At 50.3% G+C, this 25,423-nt stretch overlaps 1 protein-coding gene across 1 annotated transcript in view; it reads left to right on the top strand.

Annotated features, from left to right (window-relative positions):
* The window catches only part of LOC123752436 (melanoma-associated antigen C1-like), a 38,235-nt gene that overhangs the window by 10,077 nt on the left and 2,735 nt on the right, over window positions 1-25,423 (top strand). Inside the window, exons 4-9 of the mRNA XM_069322728.1 lie at window positions 5,570-7,499; window positions 9,708-10,211; window positions 10,308-10,763; window positions 13,282-13,373; window positions 14,684-14,804; window positions 25,163-25,246. Of these exons, the coding sequence (XP_069178829.1) occupies window positions 5,570-7,499; window positions 9,708-10,211; window positions 10,308-10,763; window positions 13,282-13,373; window positions 14,684-14,804; window positions 25,163-25,246 (3,187 nt within the window). The remainder of the gene's footprint in view (window positions 1-5,569; window positions 7,500-9,707; window positions 10,212-10,307; window positions 10,764-13,281; window positions 13,374-14,683; window positions 14,805-25,162; window positions 25,247-25,423) is intronic.

Below are 25,423 nucleotides of genomic sequence, written 5' to 3'. Positions count from 1 at the left end.
AGTCACAGCTTTAGAGACTGATGAGTCACAGCTTTAGAGACTGACGAGTCACAGCTTTAGAGACTGACGAGTCACAGCTTTAGAGACGGACGAGTCACAGCTTTAGAGACTGACGAGTCACAGCTTTAGAGACTGACGAGTCACAGCTTTAGAGACGGACGAGTCACAGCTTTAGAGACGGACGAGTCACAGATGTTCTTAAAGTTTTCTTTCAGCGCCAGGTGAGGGCGGCGGGACACTGTAAGGAGGTACAGGAGCAGGACGAAGCAGGACACACTCACTCCCTTCACACCTGCAGAACATATTTATGATAGGGGGAAATAAGGCTGAAATTTCATTACACAACCGGCGGCAACAAAAGAAGGGGGTCCAAGAGCTAAAGGGCGATATGCAGGCGCAAAACGCTTCGATTCCTGGCCAGGGAAGAAGCAAATCAGCAATGTTCTTTTCACCTGATGTACCTGTTCACCTACCAGTATATAGGTACCTGGGAGACAGCTGCTACTTACTCCAGTTACGGGCTCACCATAGCCCGTGCTACTTGGAACTTTTTGTTCTGAGGAGCTGAATCTAAAACAACAAACAACAACAGCTGTTACTGGCTGCATCTTGGGGATGTGTGTGTGTGTGTGTGTGTGTGTGTGTGTGTGTATGTGTGTGTGTGTGTGTGTGTGTGTGTGTGTGTGTGTGTGTGTGTGTATGTGTGTGTGTGTGTGTGTGTGTGAGTGTGTGTATGTGTGTGTGTGTATGTGTGTGTGTGTGTGTGTGTGTGTGTGTGTGTGTGTGTGTGTGTGTGAGTGTGTGTGTGTGTGTGTGTGTGTGTGTGTGTGTGTGTGTGTGTGTGTGAGTGTGTGTATGTGTGTGTGTGTGTGTGTGTGTGTGTGTGTGTGTGTGAGTGTGTGTGTGTGTGTGTGTGTGTGTGTGTGTGTGTGTGTGTGTGTGTGTGTGTGTGAGTGTGTGTATGTGTGTGTGTGTGTGTGTGTGTGTGTGTGTGTGTGTGTGAGTGTGTGTGTGTGTGTGTGTGTGTGTGTGTGTGAGTGTGTGTGTGTGTGTGTGTGTGTGTGTGTGTGTGTGTGTGTGTGTGTGTGTGTGTATGTGTGTGTGTGTGAGTGTGTGTGTGTGTGTGTGTGTGTGTGTGTGTGTGTGTGTGTGTGTGTGTGTGTGTGTGTGTGTGTGTGTGTGTGTGTGTGTGTGTGTGTGTGTGTGTGTGTGAGTGTGTGTGTGTGTGTGTGTGTGTGTGTGTGTGTGTGTGTGTGTGTGTGAGTGTGTGTGTGTGTGTGTGTGTGTGTGTGTACTCACCTATTTGTACTCACCTATTTGTGCTTGCAGGATCGAGCATTGACTCTTGGATCCCGCCTTTCCAGCAATCGGTTGTTTACAGCAATGACTCCTGTCCCATTTCCCTATCATACCTAGTTTTAAAAGTATGAATAGTATTTGCTTCCACAACCTGTTCCCCAAGTGCATTCCATTTTTCCACTACTCTCACGCTAAAAGAAAACTTCCTAACATCTCTGTGACTCATCTGAGTTTCCAGTTTCCACCCATGTCCCCTCGTTCTGTTATTATTACGTGTGAACATTTCATCTATTTCCACTTTGTCAATTCCTCTGAGTATTTTATATGTCCCAATCATATCTCCTCTCTCCCTTCTTTTCTCTAGTGTCGTAAGGTTCAGTTCCTTCAGACGCTCTTCATATCCCATCCCTCGTAACTCTGGGACAAGCCTCGTCGCAAACCTCTGGACCATTTCCAGTTTCTTTATGTGTTTCTTCAGGTGGGGGCTCCATGATGGCGCGGCATACTCTAAGACGGGTCTCACGTAGGCAGTGTAAAGCGCCCTAAAAGCCTCCTCATTTAGGTTTCTGAATGAAGTTCTAATTTTCGCCAGTGTAGAGTACGCTGCTGTCGTTATCCTATTTATATGTGCCTCAGGAGTTAGATTAGGTGTCACATCCACTCTCAGGTCTCTTTCTCGAATCGTTACAGGTAGGCTGTTCCCCTTCATTGTGTACTGTCCCTTTGGTCTCCTATCACCTGATCCCATTTCCATAAATTTACATTTACTGGTGTTAAACTCCAGTAGCCATTTCCCTGACCATCTCTGCAACCTGTTTAAGTCCTCTTGGAGGATCCTACAATCCTCGTCTGTCACAACTCTTCTCATTAATTTTGCGTCATCCGCAAACATTGACATCTATGATTCCACTCCTGTAAACATATCATTTACGCAAATTAGAAAGAGGATTGGTCCCAGCACCGATCCTTGAGGTACTCCACTTGTTACTGTTCGCCAGTCCGACTTCTCGCCCCTTACCATTACCCTCTGGCTCCTTCCTGTTAGGTAGTTCTTCACCCATACTAGGGCCTTTCCGCTTACTCCTGCCTGCCTCTCAAGTTTGTATAGCAGTCTCATATGCGGTACTGTATCAAAGGCCTTTTGGCAGTCAAGAAATATGCAGTCTGCCCAGCCTTCTCTGTCCTGCCTTATCCTTTTTACTTTATCATAGAATTCTAAAAGGTTTGTTAGGCATGATTTCCCTGTCCAGAACCCATGTTGGTGCTTGTTTACAAACCCAATGCTCTCCAGGTGCTCAACAAATCTTAGCCTAATTATTCTTTCAAGTATTTTGCAGGGGATGCTTGTGAGTGATACGGGTCTGTAGTTAAGTGCCTCCTCCCTATCACCTTTCTTGAAAATCGGTACGACATTTGCCTCCTTCCAGCAACTGGGCAATTCTCCCGACATAAGTGACTCATTAAAGATCATTGCCAGAGGCACGCCGAGAGCCTGCGCTGCCTCTTTAAGTATCCACGGTGATACTTTGTCTGGTCCAACAGCTTTATTTGCATCCAGTGTTGTCAACTGTTTCATTACATCCTCTGCTGTCACCTCTATATCTGATAGTGTTTCATCTTGGGTAATCGCTTCTAACAATGGGAGCTGCTCAGGCTCGGTTGTGAACACTATGGAATTTTGCATTCAGTACCTCGCAGATTTCCTTGTCGCTTTCTGTATATGCCCCTTCTGTTTTGTGTGTGTGTGTGTGTGTGTGTGTGTGTGTGTGTGTGTGTGTGTGTGTGTGTGTACTCACCTAGTTGTACTCACCTAGTTGTGTTTGCGGGGGTTGAGCTCTGGCTCTTTGGTCCCGCCTCTCAACCGTCAATCAACAGGTGTACAGATTCCTGAGCCTATCGGGCTTTGTCATATCTACATTTGAAACTGTGTATGGAGTCAGCCTCCACCACATCACCCCCTAATGCATTCCATTTGTCAACCACTCTGACACTAAAAAAGTTCTTTCTAATATCTCTGTGGCTCATTTGGGCACTCAGTTTCCACCTGTGTCCCCTTGTGCGTGTTCCCCTTGTGTTAAATAGACTGTCTTTATCCACCCTATCAATTCCCTTCAGAATCTTGAATGTGGTGATCATGTCCCCCCTAACTCTTCTGTCTTCCAGCGAAGTGAGGTTTAATTCCCGTAGTCTCTCCTCGTAGCTCATACCTCTCAGCTCGGGTACTAGTCTGGTGGCAAACCTTTGAACCTTTTCCAGTTTAGTCTTATCCTTGACTAGATATGGACTCCATGCTGGGGCTGCATACTCCAGGATTGGCCTGACATATGTGGTATACAAAGTTCTGAATGATTCTTTACACAAGTTTCTGAATACAAATAGTAAATACAAATAGTAAATACACACTGAAGAATGTAAACAATTCGACCTTCTGCCGTGAGAATAACGGCGAGACTTTAAAGGCAGAACAGATTGAGTACAACGGGCGGGAGGATACTCTGGCGGGAGTGATCACGGACGGCAGGATACACCGCCGTCAGTGAAACAAAAATTTACAGTGTATGTATATGGTAGGATATGTGAAAGGTATAGTGCGAACGACTGGAAGTAGAGAAGGTTAATTGGGAAAGACAGAATATGGGAGAGATTTACTGCAGGATAGTGTGTGCATTGCCGAGGGCAGGATAGAGTGTGCATTGCCGAGGGCAGGATAGTGTGTGCATTGCCGAGGGCAGGATAGAGTGTGCATTGCCGAGGGCAGGATAGAGAGTGCATTGCCGAGGGCAGGATAGAGAGTGCATTGCTGAGGGCAGGATAGTGTGTGCATTGCCGAGGGCAGGATAGAGAGTCCATTGCTGAGGGCAGGATAGAAAGGAGGTACGCTGAGGGTGGCAGCTACCTGGCCACCTGACGGAGCACCTCTGACTGATAACATCTTCCAGTGCGCTGAGCAGACTTGTGAAGGCTGTCAACACTCTTCCGTCCCTCCGCTGACTCCGGCTTCGACTCACAACCTGAAACCTTGTGTAATATACTTCAACCTCAAACCGTCACAACATGCAACTAAGTGGCTCAAACACCTGCAGGCGGACACACAACATATTACGTGTCGACTAACACCAGAAAATCGTCATCGTGAGGGAATTTTAAAGAAACGTGAAGCCATGAGGCTGGGATGGTTGGGAGGCGGGAGGCTCTCGAGAGGACAAAGGCGTGACGGGACTCCTCTGGGAGGCTGGAACCTCAATGGACTCGAGAAGCTTTTGTGCCGCTAAACTCCCTTTTGTCGCGACCTGACATATTTAGACTTGGGAAACTTTGCCTCCCCAGCCAGGGCCAGCGTTATTCAGGCCAAATGAAGGGAATACTAATAGCTGACAAATTGGCTGGGCTGGCTAGTCCGCCATTGTGCCGCCACAGCGCGGCCGGCAGAACGACCTTTATTCTTGGCCAGATTTGAGCGAGTCAGCCCGGCTCAAGACGCGCTGGGGACCGGGCAAGTATTCATGGGATATATGAAGTCCCAGACTGTGTACGGTGGTTACAAAGGCAAACTTTTCCTGGCGGTACGACTCGTTAATATCCCCGCAGTGGTTGTTGACGAGTATATAACCTTCCATTCTTGGCTACTGACCCGGAGTTAGCCTTGTGACGTGTTGACTCGCTCGGAGACCAACTGTTATACACTCGGGGTTCATCAAGGTGGTGCTGGAACTACTGCTGCAGATCTCGCAATACCTAACGATGCCAGGTTAGTGTAGGGAGGTACCCCACCGGCTCCCACAGATCAAGAGGTACCTTTAAACCTTCAGGTTGGCAGGTGGTATCACACCGACGGCCTGAAACACTGGGTAACACAAAGATGGAACAGGTGGCACCACACAGCTGGAGACCAAGTAGCTTCGTATAATCCGATTCTAGTGGAAGTGGAATAAATCTCTAATAATATTTTTGTTTACATGGTAGGCCTCGAGTGGACGAGAACGAAAACCTTCTTTTAAGTTGGAGATTTTGTCCACCAAAAGTTTAAATTAAACAGCAGTTCTATTACCAGTAATATTATAATCTTAAATAAAGCGTATATGAAAATAGTAATTATCAGCGTTAAACAGCACCACCCGGGCTCATTATATCCACAATAAATTTGCGACCTCAGCGTGAAATGATAAAAATAACTGACTAAAATTCAATGTAACTTAATTCTGTAAAAATTGTTATCTTGATTAGGACGAGACGTTCCTTGCTGACGCGCCTCTTTGTGGCTACCTTGTAGGCCCGTGCAGGCACGCCACAAGGCACGCCTCAAGGCACGCCTCAAGGCACGCCTCAAGGCACGCCACAAAACACGCCTCAAGGCACGCCTCAAGGCACGCCTCAAGGCACGCCTCAAGGCACGCCTCAAGGCACGCCACAAGGCAAGCCACAAGGCAAGCCACAAGGCACGCCTCAAGGCACGCCTCAAGGCACGCCACAAGGCACGCCTCAAGGCACGCCACAAGGCAAGCCACAAGGCACGCCACAAGGCACGCCTCAAGGCACGCCACAAGGCACGCCTCAAGGCACGCCACAAGGCACGCCACAAGGCAAGCCACAAGGCACGCCTCAACGCACGCCACAAAACACGCCTCAAGGCACGCCACAAGGCAAGCCACAAGGCACGCCTCAAGGCACGCCACAAAACACGCCTCAAGGCACGCCACAAGGCAAGCCACAAGGCACGCCACAAGGCAAGCCACAAGGCAAGCCACAAGGCACGCCTCAAGGCACGCCACAAGGCACGCCTCAAGGCACGCCACAAGGCACGCCTCAAGGCACGCCACAAGGCACGCCTCAAGGCAAGCCACAAGGCACGCCTCAAGGCACGCCACAAGGCAAGCCACAAGGCACGCCACAAGGCAAGCCACAAGGCAAGCCACAAGGCACGCCACAAGGCACGCCTCAAGGCACGCCACAAGGCACGCCACAAGGCAAGCCACAAGGCACGCCACAAGGCACGCCTCAAGGCACGCCACAAGGCACGCCACAAGGCAAGCCACAAGGCACGCCACAAGGCAAGCCACAAGGCACGCCACAAGGCAAGCCACAAGGCAAGCCACAAGGCACGCCTCAAGGCACGCCTCAAGGCACGCCACAAGGCAAGCCACAAGGCACGCCACAAGGCACGCCACAAGGCACGCCTCAAGGCACGCCACAAGGCACGCCTCAAGGCACGCCTCAAGGCACGCCTCAAGGCACGCCTCAAGGCACGCCACAAGGCAAGCCACAAGGCAAGCCACAAGGCACGCCTCAAGGCACGCCTCAAGGCACGCCACAAGGCACGCCTCAAGGCACGCCACAAGGCAAGCCACAAGGCACGCCACAAGGCACGCCTCAAGGCACGCCACAAGGCACGCCTCAAGGCACGCCACAAGGCACGCCACAAGGCAAGCCACAAGGCACGCCTCAACGCACGCCACAAAACACGCCTCAAGGCACGCCACAAGGCAAGCCACAAGGCACGCCTCAAGGCACGCCACAAAACACGCCTCAATGCACGCCACAAGGCAAGCCACAAGGCACGCCACAAGGCAAGCCACAAGGCAAGCCACAAGGCACGCCTCAAGGCACGCCACAAGGCACGCCTCAAGGCACGCCACAAGGCACGCCTCAAGGCACGCCACAAGGCACGCCTCAAGGCAAGCCACAAGGCACGCCTCAAGGCACGCCACAAGGCAAGCCACAAGGCACGCCACAAGGCAAGCCACAAGGCAAGCCACAAGGCACGCCACAAGGCACGCCTCAAGGCACGCCACAAGGCACGCCACAAGGCAAGCCACAAGGCACGCCACAAGGCACGCCTCAAGGCACGCCACAAGGCACGCCACAAGGCAAGCCACAAGGCACGCCACAAGGCAAGCCACAAGGCACGCCACAAGGCAAGCCACAAGGCAAGCCACAAGGCACGCCTCAAGGCACGCCTCAAGGCACGCCACAAGGCAAGCCACAAGGCACGCCACAAGGCACGCCACAAGGCACGCCTCAAGGCACGCCACAAGGCACGCCACAAGGCAAGCCACAAGGCAAGCCACAAGGCACGCCACAAGGCACGCCACAAAACACGCCACAAGGCACGCCACAAGGCAAGCCACAAGGCACGCCTCAAGGCACGCCTCAAGGCACGCCACAAAACACGCCTCAAGGCACGCCACAAGGCACGCCTCAAGGCACGCCACAAGGCACGCCACAAAACACGCCTCAAGGCACGCCTCAAGGCACGCCACAAGGCACGCCTCAAGGCACGCCTCAAGGCACGCCACAAAACACGCCTCAAGGCAAGCCACAAGGCACGCCTCAAGGCACGCCTCAAGGCACGCCACAAAACACGCCTCAAGGCACGCCACAAGGCACGCCTCAAGGCACGCCACAAGGCACGCCACAAAACACGCCTCAAGGCACGCCACAAGGCACGCCTCAAGGCACGCCTCAAGGCACGCCACAAAACACGCCTCAAGGCACGCCACAAGGCACGCCTCAAGGCACGCCACAAAACACGCCTCAAGGCACGCCACAAAACACGCCTCAAGGCACGCCACAAGGCACGCCTCAAGGCACGCCTCAAGGCACGCCACAAAACACGCCTCAAGGCACGCCACAAGGCACGCCTCAAGGCACGCCACAAAACACGCCTCAAGGCACGCCTCAAGGCACACCACAAGGCACGCCTCAAGGCACGCCACAAGGCACACCACAAGGCACGCCTCAAGGCACGCCACAAGGCACGCCTCAAGGCACGCCACAAAACACGCCTCAAGGCACGCCTCAAGGCACACCACAAGGCACGCCTCAAGGCACGCCACAAGGCACACCACAAGGCACGCCTCAAGGCACGCCACAAGGCACGCCTCAAGGCACGCCACAAAACACGCCTCAAGGCACGCCTCAAGGCACACCACAAGGCACGCCTCAAGGCACGCCTCAAGGCACACCACAAGGCACGCCTCAAGGCACGCCACAAGGCACGCCTCAAGGCACGCCACAAAACACGCCTCAAGGCACGCCTCAAGGCACACCACAAGGCACGCCTCAAGGCACGCCTCAAGGCACGCCTCAAGGCACACCACAAGGCACGCCTCAAGGCACGCCACAAAACACGCCTCAAGGCACGCCACAAGGCACGCCTCAAGGCACGCCTCAAGGCACGCCACAAAACACGCCTCAAGGCACACCACAAGGCACGCCTCAAGGCACGCCACAAGGCACGCCTCAAGGCACGCCACAAAACACGCCTCAAGGCACACCACAAGGCACGCCTCAAGGCACGCCACAAGGCACGCCTCAAGGCACGCCACAAAACACGCCTCAAGGCACGCCTCAAGGCACGCCTCAAGGCACGCCACAAAACACGCCTCAAGGCACGCCTCAAGGCACGCCTCAAGGCACGCCTCAAGGCACGCCACAAAACACGCCTCAAGGCACGCCTCAAGGCACGCCTCAAGGCACGCCTCAAGGCACGCCACAAAACACGCCTCAAGGCACGCCTCAAGGCACGCCTCAAGGCACGCCTCAAGGCACGCCACAAAACACGCCTCAAGACACGCCTCAAGGCACGCCTCAAGGCACGCCTCAAGGCACGCCACAAAACACGCCTCAAGGCACGCCACAAAACACGCCTCAAGGCACGCCTCAAGGCACGCCACAAAACACGCCTCAAGGCACGCCACAAAACACGCCTCAAGGCACGCCTCAAGGCACGCCACAAAACACGCCTCAAGGCACGCCACAAAACACGCCTCAAGGCACGCCTCAAGGCACGCCTCAAGGCACGCCTCAAGGCACGCCACAAAACACGCCTCAAGGCACGCCTCAAGGCACGCCTCAAGGCACGCCTCAAGGCACGCCACAAAACACGCCTCAAGGCACGCCACAAAACACGCCTCAAGGCACGCCTCAAGGCACGCCACAAAACACGCCTCAAGGCACGCCACAAAACACGCCTCAAGGCACGCCTCAAGGCACGCCACAAAACACGCCTCAAGGCACGCCACAAAACACGCCTCAAGGCACGCCACAAGGCACGCCTCAAGGCACGCCTCAAGGCACGCCTCAAGGCACGCCACAAAACACGCCTCAAGGCACGCCACAAAACACGCCTCAAGGCACGCCACAAAACACGCCTCAAGGCACGCCACAAAACACGCCACAAGGCACGCCTCAAGGCACGCCTCAAGGCACGCCTCAAGGCACGCCTCAAGGCACGCCACAAAACACGCCTCAAGGCACGCCTCAAGGCACGCCACAAAACACGCCACAAGGCACGCCACAAGGCACGCCACAAAACACGCCTCAAGGCACGCCTCAAGGCACGCCACAAAACACGCCTCAAGGCACGCCACAAAACACGCCTCAAGGCACGCCACAAGGCACGCCTCAAGGCACGCCTCAAGGCACGCCTCAAGGCACGCCTCAAGGCACGCCACAAAACACGCCTCAAGGCACGCCACAAAACACGCCTCAAGGCACGTCACAAAACACGCCTCAAGGCACGCCTCAAGGCACGCCTCAAGGCACGCCTCAAGGCACGCCACAAAACACGCCTCAAGGCACGCCACAAAACACGCCTCAAGGCACGCCACAAAACACGCCACAAGGCACGCCACAAAACACGCCTCAAGGCACGCCACAAAACACGCCTCAAGGCACGCCACAAAACACGCCTCAAGGCACGCCACAAAACACGCCTCAAGGCACGCCACAAAACACGCCACAAGGCACGCCACAAAACACGCCTCAAGGCACGCCACAAAACACGCCTCAAGGCACGCCACAAAACACGCCTCAAGGCACGCCACAAAACACGCCACAAGGCACGCCTCAAGGCACGCCTCAAGGCACGCCTCAAGGCACGCCTCAAGGCACGCCACAAAACACGCCTCAAGGCACGCCTCAAGGCACGCCACAAAACACGCCTCAAGGCACGCCACAAAACACGCCTCAAGGCACGCCTCAAGGCACGCCACAAAACACGCCTCAAGGCACACCTCAAGGCACGCCACAAGGCACGCCACAAGGCACGCCACAAAACACGCCTCAAGGCACGCCACAAAACACGCCACAAAACACGCCTCAAGGCACGCCTCAAGGCACGCCACAAAACACGCCACAAAACACGCCTCAAGGCACGCCTCAAGGCACGCCACAAGGCACGCCACAAAACACGCCACAAAACACGCCTCAAGGCACGCCTCAAGGCACGCCACAAGGCACGCCACAAAACACGCCACAAAACACGCCTCAAGGCACGCCTCAAGGCACGCCACAAGGCACGCCACAAGGCACGCCACAAAACACGCCTCAAGGCACGCCACAAAACACGCCACAAAACACGCCTCAAGGCACGCCTCAAGGCACACCACAAGGCACGCCACAAAACACGCCTCAAGGCACGCCACAAAACACGCCTCAAGGCACGCCACAAAACACGCCTCAAGGCACGCCACAAAACACGCCTCAAGGCACACCACAAGGCACGCCACAAGGCACGCCTCAAGGCACACCACAAGGCACGCCACAAGGCACGCCTCAAGGCACGCCTCAAGGCACGCCACAAAACACGCCTCAAGGCACGCTACAAGGCACGCCTCAAGGCACACCACAAGGCACGCCACAAGGCACGCCTCAAGGCACGCCTCAAGGCACGCCACAAAACACGCCTCAAGGCACGCCACAAGGCACGCCTCAAGGCACACCACAAGGCACGCCACAAGGCACGCCTCAAGGCACGCCTCAAGGCACGCCACAAAACACGCCTCAAGGCACGCCTCAAGGCACACCACAAGGCACGCCTCAAGGCACGCCACAAGGCACGCCTCAAGGCACGCCTCAAGGCACGCCACAAAACACGCCTCAAGGCACGCCACAAGGCACGCCTCAAGGCACGCCTCAAGGCACGCCACAAAACACGCCTCAAGGCACGCCTCAAGGCACACCACAAGGCACGCCTCAAGGCACGCCACAAGGCACGCCTCAAGGCACGCCACAAAACACGCCTCAAGGCACGCCTCAAGGCACACCACAAGGCACGCCTCAAGGCACGCCTCAAGGCACGCCACAAAACACGCCTCAAGGCACACCACAAGGCACGCCTCAAGGCACGCCACAAGGCACACCACAAGGCACGCCTCAAGGCACGCCACAAGGCACGCCTCAAGGCACGCCACAAGACACACAACCTTAATATCTTCGTCACCTCCTAATATCATAACCCCAAACGCTTCTGCTGTACGTATAATGTGACTGTAGACTGTAAAGCCACAAGGCAAGAGTCACCAAAAATACTTTGTCCTCCCAGAGAGTAATATTCCTAACGAGCAATTTTTATTTCAGAGTTCTAATATGTTAGCAATATCCAGTGACATCTTAATTTATCCTGGAAGCCTCGCGTATTGTAATTACGAAACCAAGAGTTACAATTACAATACCCTGCCGTATTGTAATTACCAAATGAAATGAATATAATCAACAGTGCTATCAAACTGGCTAATAGTTTACTCTGGCTCTAAAAATTAACTCTAAACTTACTTTACTCTAAAAATGTGCAGCTTCTTCAGCTCCACACACGCGCGTCAAACATCCTGCACGTGCACGTGCAGTACGTTTAGTGCCACTCACATTCTTAAGACCATTCACATAAAAGCCGTTGCCCGATAGGATAACCTGTCCCCTCATTTAAGGTTAATAGCCTCCTGCTTCAGACTTGTATCTCTCCCTTTCTTCAACCGCTGCTTTGACGGCTCCCACTCCCAGGGGACCCCCCGTGCACTCCCAGGGGGACCCCCGTGCACTGCCAGGGGACCCCCCGTGCACTCCCAGGGGACCCCCGTGCACTCCCAGGGGAACCCCGTGCACTCCCAGGGGAACCCCGTGCACTCCCAGGGGACCCCCCGTGCACTCCCAGGGGACCCCCGTGCACTCCCAGGGGACCCCCGTGCACTCCCTGTTTAAGAACAGTTACTTAACACTTACAATAAAGCTGCACACAGTACCTATGCGTCCAATACTACTAATCCAAGAAAAGCAATCTAGATTCTCTCGTTCGTTAATTCCAAAGTCACTTTGGGGAACCAACTACCAACTTTTACCTTCCCGACACCTTTGTTCACCAGTCATTCTAAAGCTCCTCCCAGGACCTGTACACAGTACTGACCTCTGCCGCGTGTTGCTGTTCGTGAGTAACCTACGAAGGTACGATACCAGTCACCCCCGAGAGATTTCGTACAATTAGCGAGTAGTGATGTATTAAACGCTGGACGGGAATTAATATGTTTGGTCGCTCCAGTTTTGTGCTCCCCGTAAATGGGGAGGGGGCCAAATTCCCCCAGCAGGGGGGTGGGGGGCCGCCGTGAAGGGGGGCCACCACGCCACGAGGATGACCGAGGCGGCCTCACCAAATGGTCTGTGGATAATTTATACGGTGCGTAATAATACTTAGCTTTGTATGCCCACAAGACCTGCCATGAGAGTGTGCGCGCGCGCGTATGTTCATGCCATTAGTTCTCTTCATCAACTGAAATGGAAAACATTTTTGTCACATAACCAGAACAGCTGTTTAGCGATCGTCCCTAAATATTGTTCATTTTATATATATATATATATATATATATATATATATATATTAATATATATATATATATATATATATATATATATATATATATATATATATATATATATATATATATATATATATATATATAAGTCCGAGGGGGCCCAGCCTGGTCCGAGGGGGCCCAGCCTGGTCCGAGAGGGCCCAGCCTGGTCTGAGGGGCCCCCAGCCTGGTCCGAGGGGCCCCCAACCTGGTCCGAGGGGGCCCAGCCTGGTCTGAGGGGCCCCCAGCCTGGTCTGCACTGCCTCAACTCCACCAACTCTGGCTTAAGACGGTAAATATAGCAAAGCTTCAATCGTAGCAAGCTTTACCGTATTAAACTTCGCTGGCGTGTTACCCTCAGGTGCGGACCCCACGGTGCCAGGTCCCACAGAGGTCCCGAGGGCCCTCCTAGGGGTCACGGAGTCACGGGTCCCGACGGGTCACGGAGCCGAGGTATAGTGACGGGTCAGGAATATTAGCCACGATGACAGGTGAGGAAGCTGGGACATGGAGACAGGATGGAGTTCGAGAGACAGAGGACGGAGGGCACAGAGCAAGGGACGGGGGACGGGAACATCAGGTGAGGGAGGACGGCCCAGCTCAGGGACGAAGAACTAGGCTAGGGAATGATGGGAGGCTAATCGGGGCGCTGGGAGATGACATGCTCAGTGAGGGGTTCCGAGGGAGCTGAGAGTGTAGGGCTGAGGGAATGGGGGGGTGAGGGGAGGTGAGGGAGCAAGGGAGTGAAGTGTGTTTGGGTGAGGGACTGAAGGGTGAGGGAGGAGGGATAAGGGAGTACAGCCCCGTGAAAGGCCCTAAACATGGCCAGCTCGGCGAGAATAACTCAATGTTCACACGTTCCTGGCCAGCTCTCGGGCGCCCGTCAATCAAACGCTGCAATCAAAAGCCCGCACTTTGTCCGCACTCAATGGACCCATCGTGACAGAAAGTCCGCAAATAAAGCGATTAACCCCGCCATAAAGATATCAGACGCAGGACTGATCAGCCAATGGGACGGGTCATTGAGGCCAACCACACCATTAAATCAAACCTCATTTATTGGATTTCCATTACTCGAGTTGGGAACATAGGGGGGTTTAACCCCCCCCCCCACCTCCTTGTCCTCACAGGTGAGGCTTGCCAACACTAGGCGTTAATTCCTTCAGTGAACTAATGATCACATTATGGTTGTCGTCTAGGGGGCTATTACACACACTCTCCCTGGCCACAGGTAAGTCTGCCTCCGCTCCCTGGATACACACAGATGAGGCAAGCGCGCGCGCTCACGCACGCGCACACACACACACACACACACACACACACACACACACACACACACACACACACACACACACACACACACACACACACACACACACATACACACACATAGCTGAGACAGAGACTTAGCATCGTAATTGTAATACAGTTTCAAAACCTATTCTCAGCAAGTCCCTGAACAACGCAACTCAACACACATAGCTGAGACAGAGACTTAGCATCGTAATTGTAATACAGTTTCAAAACCTATTCTCAGCAAGTCCCTGAACAACGCACCTCCAAACTTTTGCCTCTCTAAACTCACACGTTAAATATATTCCCAGAATGTATTAAAAAAAACGGTGTTAGCTCATATGCAAGTTAATGATAATTCTTTTGTCGTATGCATTGGTCGAAAATAATCAGTTTTGTAAAATACATTTAAATACATTTCAAACAGATTGAACTACTTCATAAAATCCTCTCAGGTGCTTTGCTAACAGAAAGGGTCGTCAAAGGAGCTTTTACTGAGCTATGAAAAAGTCGTACAAGCTGTTAAAGAGATTTATGGAACTCGAAACATTGGATATAAATTGAATAAGTTTAGATTCATGAAGGACCTGGGTAAATGCTGACTTGGAAACACGGTTGTTCATTTGTGTAGCAAACTACTGGGTAAAATAGTCCACGTGGGATCACTTGAGTGCTTCAAGCGTAGGTTATAGACATCAATATGAACGAGTTTTGGAGGGGAGCTGCACACACAGCTCACACACACACACACAGCTCACACACACACACACACACTGCACACACACACACACACACAGCTCACACACACACACACTGCACACACACACACACACAGCTCACACACACACACTGCACACACACACACACACACACACACAGGAGCTGCCTCGTATGGGTCAATAGGTCTTCTGCAGTGTAATTGTTCTTGTGTTATATAACAAGGTAGATGGTCAGGTCTCTCCTTGTTTAAGGCTTTAATCTTATCTTCTGGTCGGATGATTAGGCCGTAAGTCTATCAATTTTCTAACAGGAAATCATTGGAAGTAATATATGTTAGTAAGGGTTAAAGAAAGCTTCCAGTACTTATAGTGTCAACAGAGCCTCTTTGCAGTGAAGTAACTGTCTGCTGTTCCTTGACGTCTGGCGGATAACACCTTCCACTTAAGTTCCAGCAAGAGTCGGGTGATGAACTCGTTAGGTAAACCAGAGACCAAAGACCAGCCTGTTTCTTCTTATCAGCGTCTCAGTGTCGTTATCCAGAGAGGAAATGCTTGTTGTATCGTGGGCGGGTTCCTCACCATTTACACACACAAATCACAGGAGTCTGGTAGCTGAGTAGACAGCGCGCGTTACCCGTAATCCTGTGACCCGGGTTCGATTCCCGGCGCCGGCAGAGACAAATGGGCAGAGTTTCTTTCACCCTGATGCCCCCTGTTACCAAGCAGTAAATAAGTGCATAGGAGTTAAACAGCTGTTACGGGCTGCTTCCTTTTTTTTTTGGGGGGGGAGGGAAGTTAGTTAGTAGATAGTAACAGTTGATTGACAGTTGAGAGGCGGACTGAAAAAGCAGTGCTCAACCCCCGCAAGCACAACTAGGTGAATATAACTAGGTGAATACACATACATTAGAGCACAGAAACTAGAACAACAGGAACCAATTTGCACACAATATTGTGAGGGAGGAGCTGGTGAGGCAGCGTGGGTCATGAGGGGGGGGGGGGTGGCCACCCAGGGGCGCGAGGCCCCCCCTCCCCCCTCCCTCTCGCAGACACAAGACAATGGGAATATTGACAACGCCGCCTCCAGCCTTCAGTCCACAATGACATGGATTCAAAAGGGCAAAGAGCAGATGGTGCTTAGCGGTCACCGGCCGGGTCCTCCTTAATCCTCGGGACTGTATACATTAACCCATCACAACACTGCTCCCTCATAATCGTCTATGGCTCCCACTCCCCGTCGGCGCTCTCACTCCCGTTGTACTGAAGATACCGTCAGTGAACACGGCCGTGAACAAGGCACGGCCCTGAACAAGGCACGGCCCTGAACAAGGCACGGCCGTGAACAAGGCACGGCCCTGAACAAGGCACGGCCGTGAACAAGGCACGGCCCTGAACAAGGCACGGCCCTGAACAAGGCACGGCCCTGAACAAGATGTTATACAAAACACTGTATAACATTCGTCCTGGATTGCATTAATAACAAAACTGATGTTTATTAATGATGGGATTTTTCTATTTATTTTCATTTGTAACTTTACAAGATGGGAAACACGGCACAACCGATTTGAAGAGGTTGTGCCATTCCAGGTGATGGGAGCCCGGGTCGACTCAGTCCCCTTTTAAATAAATAGGAGCAATGCCCGACCCTTACCTGCCCATGTTTGTCACATCCCCTTCTCTAATCACCATGCAAAGTTGGGTGAGGTTAGCCCTATACACCTGGACCTAGATTCACGAAGCTCCAAGTATTTCTTCGTAAGAATGTGTGCTACGAAGGTTCCTAAGTACCGGCTAAGAACGTGCCAAAGGGCGATTCACAAAAGTAAACTTAAGAAGATTTTTAAGTAGTTCACCTAGTTCTCGCTAGATGTCACTAGGGCTTTTAGTTTGGCCAATCAGAGAGAAGGTAACATTTTTCATCTTACAGCTGTAGCCAATCACGACGCTGGCATATCGGAGCTTATCCGTGACCACTTGCTACTTATTTACAACGAATTTTCTTATAAAATTAGTATATTTCGAAGTATAACTATGTTTTTTCAACATGTACAGTCAGCACCGACATTGTTGTATACAAATATGTAACATTTTTTGTTTACCTACGTAATTCTAAGAGATAGTGTATAGCTTTGTTTGTCGCTCCCAAGATTTGAGAAGCGATGGTATTTATTTACGTATATATTTACCTAAATATACCCAAGGTTCACTAACTATCTAGTGGCCTCGACGAGGACCGGGGGCTTGTTAAGTCCCGTCAATTGTCCTAATGATATTTTCTAGCTGGATTTTGGCATTTACGACGTCAGCGGGTAAGCGGTTCCTTGGGTATATTTATTTATTTATTTATTTATTTATTTATATACAAGAAATTACATTGGGTTTGTGAGGATACATAGCATGGTATTTACATTCTTGTAAAGCCACTAGTACGTGCAGCATTTCGAGCAGGTCCTTACTCTAACAGATAATTTTAAGTAAGTATATTCTAGCAGAATTTATAAAATGATAACAGGTACATTGCAAGAAAAAATGAGATGATATTAGTAGGTATAATAAAGCACATCGGTAACTGATTAATTGCATTGAACTGCTTGATTGGTAATTTAACAAAGATTAATAGGCACAATACAGCATATTGATAGCACATATAAGAAGACAATGATCGCAATGGTAAAGTTGTTTGGATTAGGTACATATAGATTGGGAGATTGGGTAGCACTAGATACAGTGCAATTTTAAAGCACAAGATAGGAAACTATGAAGGTGAAATTAGGTACAATATTTTTTAGTTTTGTTTTTGAATGAGGCAAAAGTTGGACAGCTTTTCAATTCATTAGGGAGTGAGTTCCACAGACTAGGTCCCTTTATTTGCATAGAGTGTTTACATAGATTAAGTTTGACTCTGGGAATATCAAAGAGATATTTATTTCTGGTGTGGTGATAATGGGTCCTATTACATCTGTCCAGGGAGAGTTTCAGAGCAGGATTTGCATTTAAGAACAGGGCTTTGTAAATGTAATTGACACAAGAGAATGTGTGGAGAGAGTTTATGTTTAGCATGTTTAGGGATTTAAACAAGGGGGGGGGGGGCTGAGTGTTGTTTGAAAGCAGAGTTTGTTATTATTCTGATAGCAGATTTTTGCTGGGTGATGATGGACTTGAGGTGGTTTGCAGTGGTTGAACCCCATGCACAGATACCATAATTAAGATATGGATAGATTAGTGCATAATATAGTGAGATGAGAGCAGAGTTAGGTACTTAAAATCCGATTTTGAAGAATATACCAACTGTTTTAGAGACTTTCTTAGTTATGTGTTGTATGTGGGTGCTGAAGTTGTCTCTCTTGTCTAGGAATAGGCCAAGAAACATTCCATCATTTTTATTACTGATGTTAACATTGTTTATCTGAAGCTGAATTGCATTTATTGATTTGCTTCCAAATAAGATGTAGTAGGTCTTTTCTATGTTTAGTATTGAGTTTGTTGGACGACATCCATAAGTAGACTTTTTTTAATTCATTATTCACAACATTATTTAGTGTGTGTGTGTTGGGGTTTTTATAACCCTCTGGGTGAAAAAAACATCTGTTTTCAGTCCTACTTGAGAGGACATACTCTCCAACACTTTATCTGTGGCTGCCCTGTTATCGGTGACTTCAGACCAAATGGTATGAGGTACTTTGAGCTCTGAAATTGCTTCATACACTCAGAAATATTGGAAGATATTCTTATGCTGCACCTAGATTTTACTAGTGGGGGCTAATAGATCAGCCTTACATTTCCTATTCTCTCCTGATTCCATGTATGACTGGCCGTCCTGTGAGGTGAGGATGTTGGATGACCTTGTAGCTAGTTTATGATCTACACTGTAATCTTTCATATAGAATAGGGTAGCAGCACATTGCTGTGTATACCTAAGCATGTCAATAAAAATATATCAGTAAAATAGGCTTTAAATTATAGCTTGTATAACTATTATTACCAGTATTATCCTTATTAAATCATAAATGTTGACCATAGATCATTAAGATCTCATATTGATATGTAATGTTAGTACTGTAGTTCATACAGTCATAATTATAGGTTTAAGTATTCAATGAGAGAAGTTTTTGAAGTTTTAACCCTTCTTACCTAACATAATTTGTGCAACACATTTTTCTTTTATATCTCTCACCCAGATTTAATTTCAAAATAAAACCAAACAAAATTAATTAAAAATGGGTATGTATAGCTAAGTTACACCTCTAACTATACTTATTGTTAGGTGAACAGGGGCATTTGGTGATAGTAAATGTTCCCACCAGCCACCTTCTCTCATATTTGATGTTCACCAGTGCCTATTTACTTAATAACTACTGGTATAATATCTTACTATTTTAAAACTAATTCTAATATCATAAAAGACATATTTACTGCAAGTTTCAAGCAGAGAATGCATATATAACTAACACGAAGGACGCCTCTTGACGAAATTCTCCAGCTAAAATCTTTTGTTTATAATAAAATCGATCCTCCGTGTTGTGTAGTAGAGACAAATTGAGTTATATCCAGTTTACGTAAAGCTACGAGTGGTCGACAGCACTCTTAGCGCGACGGAGCATACTTACGAAGATTTTTTCCTTCTTAAATGCGTACCTGAATACCGACGTAGCCGCTACGAAGGTGCTAAGAAGAAAAATATTCGTAAGGACCTTCGTGAATCTGGCCCCTGGCCTCGAACTTTGGACATTCTCAAAGACTACGGGCAAAGTTTGACTACGGGAAATGATTATACACGAATGAAGAACATCACGAACATATGCATTATGAAATCACATTAACGGGGTGTATCAGTGAAAAAATCAACAGGAGCCACAAGGAGGAATCGAACCCGCACACTTGGTACTCTCAAGCCCACTACCTACCACTACATCACCACATTACATTCTTATGAAATCACGAGTTTATGTATTTTATTCAGATAATATCGGGTGCATAAAAAGCATTTGATTTCATGGATAGAGAGTCATTAATTGCAAGTTAAATAATAAGCAGCCAAGCTGTCAATTAGTCTTGACACAGAACATAATTTTCGTCAATAAGTAAAAGTGTGTTTGTAGCCAAGGGTGTGATGCCAGTATGCAATATGGGCAGGAAAGGGATTACAATGGATTTAAGAGCATTTTATACTGGTTAAAACCAATTAAAATGCTCTTAAATCCATTGCTCCAGGTGTTGACAACGCGACCGCTGTTTCTCCCTTCGTCACATATTCGAATACCATATCATTATAAAATATATTTTTTGCCATTATGACCAGTACATTCTACATTTGTGGGTCCTCCCTCCCCCTCCCTTCTCCCGGTGGCCGGGACCCCCTCCGGTGGTGGCCGGGACCCCCCCTCGCCCCCTCAGATAACAATGACGCAACAGGAGACCGGGGGCGATAAAGAGCGTCGGCCAAAAGGCGAACATTAACTTCAAATGACGATCAGAGTGAACCTGCAGCGGGGCTTTGAGAGTCGCCGAGACGTGTGAGCAAGTGGTATGCTGGGGCATTATGGCCGCCCTCCCCTTCCCCCTGGTCGTGGCTCCTGCCGGGGGGGACCACCTCCACCTGCCTCCACCCACCCCAACCCCTTCCACTTCCTCCACTCCTCTCCTGGTAATTCCTCCCAGGAGGAATTACCAGGAGGTATTACAGCAGCCAGTATACAGTATACAGGAGGTATACAGCAGCCAGTATACAGCATACAGGAGGTATACAGCAAGCCACAGGCATTTACCCGGCCGGGTTTTCATTATGTATTGTCCTGTACCCCGACCACCTCACTAAAGTTCTTCAGATCATCGTAATTGCCGATAGTACATTTGCTGTACTTACACGAGCGATATTTAGCGTAATTAAATGAACCATTTCAAGTAATAGGAAGATCCCAGTCGGCACAATATTCAGGGAAATCGCCAATCTAACGCAGACTGGACATTGAAGTAGCGTCGTTATCAACGCTGACTTGGCGTTGCCAGCGGTGTCATCAACGTCGACTTGGCGTTGCCAGCGTCGTCATCAACGTCGACTTGGCGTTGCCAGCGTCGTCATCAACGTCGACTTGGCGTTGCCAGCGTCGTCATCAACGTCGACTTGGCGTTGCCAGCGTCCTCTCTGGATACCGAGCCCGCTGGGACGTTACTGGTAATCACTGGGGGAGATTTCATGTCCATACATTTAGTATCTGACATTGGCAGCTCTGGGGTCAGTGGGCAGATGACGAGGAGATACGGATGGGTCTTATGGCAACATTGACGACCATAATGGCGAGGACATTGAGAGGATGAATATGGAGGATATATACTATGAGGTTTATGGCAACACCGGGGCTGGCAATAAGGAGGCTTCTGTGGGGTCCATGGCAACACCGGGGTTGGTAATAAGGAGGCTTCTGTGGGGTTTATGGCAACACCGGGGCTGGTAATAAGGAGGCTTCTGTGGGGTTTATGGCAACATTCGAGACCCAGTGATTGGAGAAATGTGTGGGTGTTACAACACTAATATGGCCACTGATAAGGCAACTTGTGGGGAGGGGAAGGGGGAGGGGGTCGTTTTGGCAATATTTAGGCCTATCTGAGTGTGCGTCATGGCAAGACAGGAACCCACTCAAGACGTGGACATGGGTGGTGGTAGTGCCACCAAGGAAGGTTAACCATTGAATCTTGTGCTTTTATCACACAGAGATGCCCATCTTGAGGTTATCTTGAGATGATTTCGGGGCTTTTTTAGTGTCCCCGCGGCCCGGTCCTCGACCAGGCCTCCACCCCCAGGAAGCAGCCCGTGACAGCTGACTAACACCCAGGTACCTATTTACTGCTAGGTAACAGAGGCATAGGGTGAAAGAAACTCTGCCCATTGTTTCTCGCCGGCGCCTGGGATCGAACCCAAGACCACAGGATCACAAGCCCAGCGTGCTGTCCGCTCGGCCGACCGGCTCCCTGTCCCATGAATAGAGTTTTAGAATGGTATGGCAAAAGGCTGAGATATGAATACCGTCCTGAGATATTATGGGATCAGGGAGCGCAGAGAATATATTCCACGGGTGTTATGGCAACAGGGAGGTAGGGAGCCTTGGGTAGGTGTTATGGCAACCCTGTGGACGGTGTTGTGACAAAAGTGAAGTAAGGAGCTCTAGGTAAGTGTTATGGCAACCCTGGGACGGTGTTATGACAAAAGTGAAATAGGAAGCCCTGGGTAGGCGTTATGGCAACAGGGAGGTAGGAAACCCTGGTAAGGTGTTATGGCAACAGAGAAGTAGGGAGCCCTGGACAAGTGTTATGGCAACCCTGGGTAGATGTTATGACAACAATGAAGGAGGAAACCCTGGGTAGGTGTTATGGCAACCCTTGGTAGGTGTTATGGCAACAGTTTAGTAGGGAACACTAGGCAGGTGTTATGGCAACAGTTTAGTAGGGAACACTAGGCAGGTGTTATGGCAACCGTGAAGTAGACAGCCTTGGGCAGGTGTTATGACTACAGTGAAATAGGGAGCCCTGGGCAGGTGTTATGACTACAGTGAAATAGGGAGCCCTGGGCAGGTGTTATGGCAATAACGAGGCCTCAGAGACCCTTCAATGAATAGATCTTCAGCCTGGGGCTTTCAACAAAGCCCAGCACTCAGCACCTCCTCTCGACGACACTACAGTCTGAGAGAACAAGTTGCACAAAGAACCACTCATTAGGTCCTCATTAGCCCTTAGAACTCTAAAAAAAGGTAAAAGGTACTCGTACCTTACCCATAATGCCAGGAAAATATTGAAGGAATTTCCCAGGAGTGTGAAGCCAGCGACAGCCACCTCACCGCCCGGCACCGGACCACAGTGTTCACCTCACCGCCCGGCACCGGACCAGTGTTCACCTCACCGCCCGGCACCGGACCACAGTGTTCACCTCACCGCCCGGCACCGGACCACAGTGTTCACCTCACCGCCCGGCACCGGACAACAGTGTTCACCTCACCGCCCGGCACCGGACCACAGTGTTCACCTCACCGCCCGGCACCGGACCACAGTGTTCACCTCACCGCCCGGCACCGGACCACAGTGTTCACCTCACCGCCCGGCACCGGACCACAGTGTTCACCTCACCGCCCGGCACCGGACCACAGTGTTCACCTCACCGCCCGGCACCGGACCACAGTGTTCACCTCACCGCCCGGCACCGGACCACAGTGTTCACCTCACCGCCCGGCACCGGACCACAGTGTTCACCTCACCGCCCGGCACCGGACCACAGTGTTCACCTCACCGCCCGGCACCGGACCACAGTGTTCACCTCACCGCCCGGCACCGGACCACAGTGTTCACCTCACCGCCCGGCACCGGACAACAGTGTTCACCTCTCCGCCTTTTCTAATGTTGAGAACATTCACGTCTCGTTGGGCTGGGTTGGGTTGGCTTAGGCTGGACTGCATTGGGTTGGGTTGCACTGGGTTGGGTTGCGCTGGGTTGGGTTGCACAGGGTTGGGTTGCGCTGGGTTGGGTTGCACTGGGTTGGGTTGCACTGGACTGCACTGGGTTGGGTTGGGTTAGCTTAGGCTAGGTTGTGACAAGAAATGAGGAGGCTGAATCTTCACAGGGGTCCTAATTCCTCAGGGCAGTAATTAACTTCCCAGTTTACTGTCTTCCTAGGAAACCGAGTACCCTGGGCACCGATTTCCCAGGGCACGAGATGGGGAGTGAGGCGTTTGAAACTGTGGCGAATGCTTGCAAGTAAGTCAACTTCGGTTTCTGTCTCTCGCGGTATACCAGAAGGCTTAAGATGGATCACGAGACCAGTTCTCAGTGAAACTTCCAACTCAATAATTCCGAATTTCGTGAAGTTGTCGGTAGCAACGGTAACGGTTTGTACTCACCTTGTTGTATTCGCTTGTGTTTGGAGGGGGGGGGGGCGGTGAGCTTTGGCTCACCACTTACGGGCTACTCACGCCCGTGCCACCTCGTAGGTGGCTTAATATTCATCAATCCATCAATCGAGGCGCGCAATCATACCAGCACGCTGTAGCGCTGCACTCCTCCGTGAGCGGCCGCAACTGCTCACGTCACCAGCCATTTAGTCTTATATGCCCCAGAAAATTCCTATTTGGAAAGCTAAAAGAAAAAGGAATGGTATTTTCCTATGCCTAACCTTCCCCAGCCTACTCCACCCTACTCCCTATCTTCCCCACACTCACAAACCCACGTCACCCTACTCCCCGTCCTTCCACACCCTCCCCAACCCACTATTCTGTAATCCCTATTCTGTCCACTCTCCACCCGACCCATTTTCCTCCCATTCCTTGTTTGTTCTCCCTCTCATTCGCCACCCATTGAATGCCACCCACACCCTATCCCGCCCTCTTATACCACATGTATTCAATCTCACACCCTTTGTATACTTATTACCCGCCCACTGTATAATTTAAGGAACGAGTAGATGGGATTGTATTAACACTGTACCCAATACAGTACACAAATACTTATGTATACAGTGTTTGTATACATGGAACACTATACGTGGGTCCAGGACGATAAATGAAAATTGTCACCAGAGGTGCACATGTATGTCAAACCTCTATTGCGCATGCGAGAAGTTATGAAAATCTTTGAAAAATCTAATGTTAAATATATACACAGGTATAAATATATATTACATACAGAAACAGCCAGCCAGGTAGCGGCCGACATGCTAAAGCCAAAACAGCTCGGGTTTGGCATTCCCCAAGGGTGTGAGGCAGCGACTCATGCAGCGAGAGCCTACATTGCCAACATTACGGATGAAAACGCCCTGATAAAACTGGATTTAAAAAATGTTTTCAATCTGTTAAGAAGGGATGCAGTACTCAGTGCGGTTCATCGCAATTTCCCTTCCCTCTACCCGTTTGTACACTCTTGTTAAGGCAAGGACCTAACTCTGTTATTCAAGAACATGAAATTGACTCACGAGAAGGTGTCCAACAAGGTGACCCCCTTGCTCCTTTTCTTTTCTGCCTAGTCAATAAGGAAGTCACCAAAAACCTATGCATTGATCTCAACATTTGGTTCTTGGACGATGGTACTCTAGCTAGTTCCCCAAACCTCCTCCTGAGAACACAAGAATAATTCAGGAGCAAGTCTAGGCCTCACCCTGAATTCTTCCTAGTGGGGAAATAATCTCGACCAACCAACACATTATAGATCGAATAAAGGTTGTTTTGCCTGATATCTATATAACCACACCTGAAGACAGCACACTCTTAGGAGCTGCTCTTGGAGCGAAGGCTATCACCGAGGTCCTTAGTAAGAAGATCGCTGACCTGAAGAGGATGGGTAAGAGGAGTGAAGATAATGATACTCACAATGTACTTTACCTCATCACCAGATTCTTGTCCTTACTATCTTTCAATAGCCTTAAGCTACAAAAGTATGAAGGCTTGCCGAAATCATTGTTTGGAAAAGCCCTTAACATTTCTCTCAATGACTTGGTGGAAACAAGCCTCCCTTCCT

The sequence above is a fragment of the Procambarus clarkii genome, chromosome 1 (genome assembly GCF_040958095.1).
Source record: "Procambarus clarkii isolate CNS0578487 chromosome 1, FALCON_Pclarkii_2.0, whole genome shotgun sequence".
Lineage (NCBI taxonomy): Eukaryota > Metazoa > Arthropoda > Malacostraca > Decapoda > Cambaridae > Procambarus > Procambarus clarkii.
Note: the sequence above shows the minus strand (reverse complement) of the source record. Positions and strands in the feature narration are given on the sequence as shown.